This window comes from Elgaria multicarinata, chromosome 4 (assembly GCF_023053635.1).
Source record: "Elgaria multicarinata webbii isolate HBS135686 ecotype San Diego chromosome 4, rElgMul1.1.pri, whole genome shotgun sequence".
In the NCBI taxonomy this organism is placed as follows: Eukaryota; Metazoa; Chordata; class Lepidosauria; order Squamata; family Anguidae; genus Elgaria; species Elgaria multicarinata.
The window spans coordinates 40,274,817-40,283,604 of NC_086174.1; the positions used below are offsets into that span (position 1 = coordinate 40,274,817).

Here is an 8,788-nt window from a genome sequence, read left to right on the forward strand (position 1 = left end):
ATAAGCCGGGCCAAGGATAAGGAGTCATAGAAGAGGTCTGTGGGGAAGAAATCTTACAAATTACACCAGAGGATTCACTGAATATTCAAAATGGGGCATATTTATTCGTAGGTAAAAAGGCGGGGTTTACAGATGGAAAAGAAGTATTAACATACAGAGCATGTATTCAGGAGAAACAAAATCCCTACCTATGCTAACTCCAATCCTGGGGTCATTTAAATCTCTATACATGCATGACAGACAGGTTTAGAGAGATTTTCTGGCCTCTTTTCACAGCTAAAAGACTGATATTACAACACTGGAAGGATAAAGGTTCACCTCCTCCAATGCAATGGATTGAGGACCTTACAACACTTTCTACATTTGAACAGGTGGTGCATAGATGCCACCTTCAAATGGATACTTATTGGGATATCTGGTATTGTTGATTGTTAAAAGTGTGTGTGTGTGTGTGTGTGTGTGTGTGTGTATATATACAAATATAATATTTATGTATTACATTTCTCTGGGCAGTTCACAACAATTAAAACCACAAAATGCATCATAAAATACTATATAAAATGTAAAAGCTTAAAACTACAAAATAAAAGTACAAACCAAAAGAAGACCTAGTGGCAATGAGGAAATTTAAAATCCAATAACAGATGTAAAACAATAGAGCTAAATGCCTGGAAAAACAAAAAGGGTTTCACCTGTGGTCAGGAAGAGCACAACATAAGCACCAGGCAAGTCTCTCTGGGAAGCTCATGCCACAGCCAGGGTGCCACAGCAGAAAAGGCCCTCTTCTTAGTAGTCACGTGTGTGTGTGTGTGTGTGTGTGTGTGTGTGTGTGTGTGTGTGTGTTGTCTGTTTACCTATCTGTATGTAAATGGTTTTTTATATTGTATTTTAGGTGTTTAATTTTTTAGGTGTTTAAGCCACCAGAGAGCATTGGTTATTGGGTGGTACAGAAATGTAATAAGTAAAATGAATTAGTTAAATTTAGAGTGGAGAAAATAAACTCATGGTGATAAAACTTGCTGGCAGTTCACTTTAGTGGGTTGAGGCTGAGGAACTTGAACCATACTCTCTTGCTCATTTTTTCTGAGCAAGTGGCTCTCCAGGAACAATGAATCAATATTGATCAGGAATCTATAAGCAACATAGCTCGTCACTGTGTATAAAATAGTGATTTTCAGCAGACCAGATCAGTTTGGCTGCATTCCCCTAAAGCTCCATTCTCCCACCCAAGGTAAACCTTAACTGCTTCCAGGAATGCATGTGTGGTCCCAGAGAAAGCTGCTGGGAAAGTGAAATGCAGCAAAGTCAGACCGAAAGAAATGACAGAGCTCTTTCTTCTCCATGAGGGTGAGTTTGCTGAGCATCTTCTCTTCTAACCAGCTATAGGTCCACTGGACTTTGGAGTCTATGAATTCAGGAATCTGGAAGTGCTCAGGAAGCCCAGTCCGGAGCATTAAGTGGTGCACTTCGTTCCCAAGGAACCCAAACATCATTATATAATCATATTGGACAAGGCATGGATGGCACAAGTTGACTAAAGGTGCCCATTCAATGCTGTCATTCCTGGATCCACTGTACAAGATGTACTGAATGAACTCATGGAAGGTTAGTCTGCTGGTCAGGTCATGCATGAAAGCAGAGAGAAGTCTTTGGAAAGGCTCCCTGATGAAAATCACTTTGGTGTAGGACTTTAGCATGGCCTCCATAGATGTCAAGTTATACTCACTCAGTGCCTTTTGGTTACCAAACTGCTGGTGATAGGGGATTGGCATCAGCAGCGTACCACCTTCTTCCTCCCCCAGCATCTCCAAGAGCTCTTCCCAGTCTTCCACCCCTGTGGCTGGAAGTTTGCAATACAGGAAATGCAGTTTGTGATTCACTGCAATGGAAGACAACACCTGAGAAGCTTCCTGCTGGGTCGGAGGAAGCATGACGATTTTACGATTTTTGTGGCAGAAGGACCTCAACTTTTTTTTCCTGACCTGTTGAATGTGCAGGAGAGTGTCAAACGTTAGTGATGAATCTACTTGCCTGTCTTCAATGATCAGATCACCTGGAAAAGATGATAGGAAGAGAGGAGTTTATCTAATGTGTGCAAATGGCTTTGGGATGAAATTCTTCATTGTAGTTTAGCCTTCCCCAACCTAGTGCCATGTTTTGGACTACAACTGTTACCAAAAACCTGACATCGCAGGATGAAATATAGGCTGAGACTCAAAATGCTTAAAATCCTTTTAGAACACCTTTATCTTATATAAGAATACAGCATTGTAAGGCTTATTGCTTGAGATCCACTAGACCAATTTTGCTCATTTTTATTTTAAAGTGAAGTTTGAACAGCATAGAGGTGCAGAAAATGTTGAAACTCCAAAAAGGGTTCAAAGCTCAGGCTTTAATAGCAATTCACTTTCTCTGTTTCAAACAGATAGGGCAACCCTGCTCAGCTAATCAGTGTGATGTGAAGGCAGCCAGTTACACGGTTAGTCTGTCACTGCCACAAGGGAGGGGGAAGGAGGCAGAGAGGTGACCAATCGGGGTGTACAAGGGAGGGGGAGGGGCTGCACTGCATGCAAATTTCAGAGGGGGAGTCACTATGCATGAGCCTCATTGGCATTATTCATGAGCCCCTCTGTGGTGAGTGGGGACAAAACAAAGTGAAAGGAACAAGGCTACTCACACCCAGGGCAACATGGGATTTACACTACTTTAAGTAGAATGGAACTAAATCCAACTGTCTCATTCTTTCTTTAGTCACCAAGTTGGAGCAACCAACCAATCTGTCAGGGATGCTTTAGGGTGGATTCCTGCATTGAGCAGGGGGTTGGACTCGATGGCCTATAGGCCCCTTCCAACTCTACTATTCTATGATTCTGAGAGGCCAGCATTAATCGATGCTCAGAAGCAAGGGGGTCATGCTGTGCACTGGCTGCATCTTGGAGTTGATTTCCCTTCAAGGCCCAATTGATGCTTTATATACTTCCCCCCATCATTTGTCTTCAGTTAGAGAAGTTCTCATCCCTTGAGTATGGGCCTTGTCCTTGTCAACTTAACTTTAATGAGATTGTTCTTAACTTTCTTCCACTTAAGCACATCTTTTGCGGTTGCTGCTTCTTGTCTAAAATCAGCCAATAATTAAGTATAAAAAGCAACAATATCCATTTAAAACAACTATTCTTGGGTCAATTAAAAACTCAACATATGCTGTTAAATGCTATTAAATGCCTGGGAGAAGAGAAAAGTCTTGAACTGGCGCCGAAAAGATAACAATGTTGGTGCCAGGCGAGCTTCTTCAGGGACATCATTGCATAATTGAGGGGCCACCACTTAAAAGGCCCTCTCCCTGGTTGCCATTCTCCAAGCTTCCCTCGGGGTAGGCACCTGGAGGAGGACCTTAGATGTTGAATGCATATAAAAAATGGGGGGGGGAGGAGGAGAGGAAAGGGGCCCATTCCTCCCCCTTTGTATTGTTATTACCTGTATCTGTGCAGCTGCGCAGATACAGATAGTAAAAATAAAAAAGAGGGGAAGGAACAGGCAGCCAGAGGGAGGTCAGAGGGAGGAGAGGTGGTTTGGGTGCCCCGCGTCCCTCTCCTCTGCCTCCTCTGGCTGCCCCTGGCTGCCTTGTTCCTGCCCCCTCATTCCTTTCCCTCTCAGCGCCATGGGAAACTTTTGACTTGTGTTCCTTCCCGTGTAGGTGCTGGGAAGGAATGCAAATACAGGAGCCAGGTGCCTTGTGGCACCAAAGCACCGCCGTCAAGATGGGAGCCAGGTGAAGGGCCTTTCCACCCAGTACAAAGCAACAAACTTCAACTTTTTCAACAGTACCTCTCTTTCTTCAGCAGTGCCTGGGAATTATTGTTCCATGATGGGAAGGTGGTTGGGTTTGTTTCAACAGAATCTTTCATACTTTGCAATACTGACCACAATACGCTACGATTCCCAAGGTTATTTGGGGGAAACGATGACAGCTAAAATGGCATGTGATTAATATAAATGTGTAGTGTTCTTTCCCCACCAAAGTTAGCCAGGGGTGGGCATTTATGATCCCCACTGGGTCCCACAGCTTCAGTGTTACTGCAGCAAAGGTTGTAGGGATGAGAAAAAAACACCTTTGTCAAAATATTCCATTTGAATAATAATTAACGATCCCCCATTGTGTTTGATCATTCCGTTAAAATGCACATGCCTGGCCACAGAATGAGAATACAACACTGAGCTAAGTCAGGTTAGAATCACTGTATAGTCCGTGGGGGGAGGGGATATCCTACCTTGGCCCTGGGGTGTGGGTCTCAGGAGAAGATAGCTCCACCATAGCAAGAACATCAAGCTCAGGGAAGCTAAGATGAGGACTCGAGAGAAGAAGTGCATGGTCTCATCGGTCCATTAGTTCAATTAATGGAAGCAGATCAAGTAACCTGAAGCAGTGTCAACAAAAGTACCCTTGGATGTTTACTCTGAGAAGAAGTAATTGGGAGGGTAAGGTTAAAGTACTGTTTGTAGAGGCATAGGCTCTGCTTGCTAAACCGACACAGTCAGAGAAACTCATACAAACCAGAGAGCCAAACCGAAGCAACATTTCCCAAGGGATTCCAGAGGATCGATAATGTCAGCAGTACCCAGAACCAGCTGCAGCATCATTCCACTTTGGGGTGATGGTGTACCTATGAAAAACGGTCAAGGCTGCCATCTTGATTACTGAACTGATTATTATTATTATTATTATTATTATTATTATTATTATTATTATTATTTATATAGCACCATCAATGTACATGGTGCTGTACAGAGTAAAACAGTAAATAGCAAGGCCCTGCCGCATAGGCTTACAATCTAATAAAATCATAGTAAAACAATAAGGAGGGGAAGAGAATGCCAACAGGCACAGGGTAGGGTAAAACTAACAGTATAAAGTCCGCACAATCTTAATACATAGCTTTGATACATGGCAATGTCTTATCTGGGTCTAACTGCCCAGACTATTAATCTTAGAGAGAATTAGTGAAGGAAATATACAGTAATATCGGCTGGAGCTGTACTTCTGCTATTATTGACTCATTTTTATTATATGTCTGGGCTCTTGGGAAATAGTATTAAGACATGAAATACAAGCCACTAGTGTTGTTTGCTGAAAAAATAACACTTTCCATATATATAGATAGATAGATAGATAGATAGATATATCTCCTAATACAGTCAGTCATGACAGTCACAATACTTCAACTTAACACATAATAGAATATCTATAGTTGCTAAATCACTGGGCCAGAACTTATTCCAGTAATTGATAAATGGTACCCAATATTTAAGGAAAGTCTGGATCGAGTTCATTATTTCCTCCTATAGTAACATTTAATACATCACCATGGTAGTCCAAGGCCCGATCTACACCAAGCAGGATATAACACTTTAAAAATGTTATGAAAACAATATATGTAATGTGTCCTGGGCCTGAACAGTTGTTATAACCATTATGAACCGTTATAAGCAGTAGTGTAGATCCTGCCCCTATCCACATTCTCCACACCATGCATAATTTTGTGCATCTCTATCATGTCTCCGCTTAGCTTCCTTTTTCCCAAGCGAAACAATTCCAGCCGTTGTAACCTTATAGGGGAGATGCTTCAGCCCTTGATCATTTTAGTTGCCCTTTTCTCCACTTTTTCCAACTCATGGATACTTCCAGTATCTGAGGCAATAAGCCTATATGCACCAGTTGCTGGGGAACATGGTTGGGGAGGGTGCTGTTGCACCGTGTCCTGCTTTGTTGGTCCCTGGTCAACAGCTGGTTGGCCACTGGGTAAACAGAGTGCTGGACTAGATAGACCCTCGGTCTGATCCAGCATGGCTCTTCCTATGTTCTTATGAGGATCCGTGCTTTGGAACCACGTGTTTACGCTGTGGAAGCGTATATGAGTGGCAAGCCCATAATTTTTACAGTTCAGTCCATGGAGTCTGATGTGCTCTGTCATATGACTGTGGCCACTCCAAATCCCCTTCAGCCACACAGTGTCCTTGATCCATTACCATATTGTAGCCTGGCCAACCTCACAGGGGTGTTGTGAGGATAAAATGGGAAGGAACCAAGTATAAGAACATAAGAAGTGCCCTGCTGGATCAGACCAAGGGTCCATCTAGTTCAGCACTCTGTTCACACATTGGCTAACCAGCCATTGGCCTGGGATGAACAAGCAAGACATGGTGCAACAGCACCCTCCCACCCATATTTCCCAGCAACTGGTGCACACAGGCTTATGTATGCCACTAGAACTCCTTGGAGGAAGGGGGGAATGTAACAAATAAACCAGGGTATGATGCCATGTAATGTGTAGAATGTATAGAATGACTTTTTAACTTTTGTTTTGTACAGAAAGTGTCGTTCATCTTTTCCTTGCATCCTTATGTTTCCACTAGAGGGTGCTAAATTCATGATAAACACTAGCAAATCTCAGATATGTGCTTATTAAAGAAAGAAAAACGGGGAATTAATAAAAACAGGTATTTCTTCCACTCATGATAGTAGAGCAGCTTCTACTTATATACTAGTGATGGATCTAAAATGTTCCTGGAGCTGCATTAAGTCTACAACTTTTAATTGATCAGTCAGTTTGATTAACCAATTAACGCTGCAATCCTGTACATGATTATCTGGGAGTAAGGTCCATTGAACTCAATGAAACTTACTTCTGAGTAGGTCTGCTAAAAAGGTACCCTTTATTAATCATTAACATGTTTTTGTTTTTAAATATATGCAAAAATAAATATACTCTTAAAAACTGAGGATGGCAAAGCAGCATCTTAAAAGAGACATTGCCCATATCAGGATGGAGGGGGGCGGGCGGGCAGGGATATATCAAACAAAGTATGCATTGTGTTTCTGGCTTTGCTTCGACTCAATTTCTATTTATTTATTCATTTATTTATTGCATTTTTATACCGCCCAATAGCAGAAGCTCTCTGGGCAGTTCACAAAAGGCACAGTGCTCCCAGCCAGGTAGTGTGTGTATTGCAGGCGACCTAGTTTCCCTGTTTCTCTCTGAATGGGAAGAGCCTGAGTATGTGTCAACTTCAGAACAAAAGAAAAGTAGGGGAGATTTGCACTCGAAGGCATAGTGTGAGCTTTAATGAATACACATCTTCTCAAATCGCTCTGCTTTGAGTGGCTGCTTTGTTTCCTTGAAAAAAACCCACATTTTTAGCAGTGGATTACAGGAAAACCACTGCACAGATGTGTCTGAAATATGGCACACATAAGCACCACCAGGGCATCTGTAAGGTCACCAACTTTTATTTTTCTATCTTGAAAAATAAAAAAGTTATAGGCATTTATTTTTTTCTATGCAAGTCTATGGGAAAAATAAAAATCTGAATTATTTGGACATCCAAATCTTGATTCAGATCCGAAGTGAGGCAGACTGGGTCCAAATTGATCCGAATCAAATCAGTCTCAATTCAGAAGGTCTGAATTGGGATCCAAAGCGAATCGGGGGGTCCCTGCACAGCCCTACTGCTAACCCTTTTGCAGCAAATGGTTAGAGTGTTCAAACCATGGTTATGTAGCCACCACGGTTAGGAATGGCTCATACAACACATTAAGTCATGGTTCAAACAACACGTTAAGCCATAATGTTTAGCTCAAAATGCTTAACCACCATGGCTTAGCATGTCGCCTGCTCACCACTGGTTCCTTACAGTGGTGTATCAAAGCTGGGGTTCACAGGGATATTGTGCTCAGACTTTTTTATTAGCAGGGACTCTTATGTCATCAGCCACCCCTCTCAAAGTTCCCTGTGCCCTCTGAACTTAGCTGCAATTCTCACAGTAACTGGGGGTAATGAATTTTCCCAGCAACAATATATTGTTTTCTATTGCGATGCAAAGTACTTTTGAATGGCTTGGTCTGGAATGGGCAAGTAAGACCCATTGACTTTAGAAAATGCCTGCTCCTGGTGGAGATGAATAGTTTGCTGATATGTTTAGACTGAAATGGATGTTTAGACTCTCTTTGGGGCGTGGCTATGGAGACCATCAGGATGAGCTTCAGTTTTCAATTAGTATGAGTCCAATTGCTGGAAAGTACACAAAGTAGCATTGCATATTATGCTTAGGATTGTTGGTTTAAACTGTAGAAAGAAGGTGTGTAGAAAGAAGGTGTGAGTAGGATTTTGAGAATCCCCCAATTCAAACACATATGTAAGGAAACACCAAATGAAACAGATCTGGTCTTCATTTTTTAATCATGTTTTTGGAGGGGCTAACATTGTTTTTAAAGACATGATAAATAAGACATGATAAAAACATTAACTTTTTTTTAAAGACATGATAAATACACTGCAATAAGGATATTTTTATGCACACAGAATATATATTTCTCTATATACTAGTGATGCAGAGATATAAAATAAGTTTACCCAGGTTCTTTATCTTCCACACACCCCTCAAAACACAGTAGAAGCTCATTTTATAGAAAGCAACGAGGTCTGTAATCTCATCCCAGGTGCTAACAAAATGACGGGGTACGTAAGAGGCATAATTTGGAATGAGGGAGAGCAAGAGTGGCAGGAAATAGCTTGGCCCAGACTTGTCAATGTGGATCAGGTTCAAAATAATGATTGTGGAGACAAATCCGAAGCCACTCCCACTTACTTTGGACTGTTATTTGCAATACCTGCAAAGTGCACTAAACCATTCTCAGAGTTATGTCACAGAAGCCCAGCAACACTTGAAATCTATCGTTAAATAATAATAATAATAATAATAATAATAATAATAATAATAATAAATTTAATTC

At 41.6% G+C, this 8,788-nt stretch overlaps 1 protein-coding gene across 1 annotated transcript; it reads right to left on the minus strand.

The window, feature by feature from the left end:
- Positions 1-1,015: 1,015 nt before the first annotated feature.
- LOC134398324 (carbohydrate sulfotransferase 9-like) lies at positions 1,016-4,371 on the minus strand. The gene is made up of 2 exons (XM_063125603.1): positions 4,269-4,371; positions 1,016-2,053 (listed from the first exon to the last, which is right to left on the minus strand). The coding sequence occupies exons 1-2, from the start codon at positions 4,366-4,368 to the stop codon at positions 1,239-1,241; spliced, it is 915 nt and encodes a 304-aa protein (XP_062981673.1). The 5' UTR covers positions 4,369-4,371; the 3' UTR covers positions 1,016-1,238.
- Positions 4,372-8,788: the final 4,417 nt, after the last annotated feature.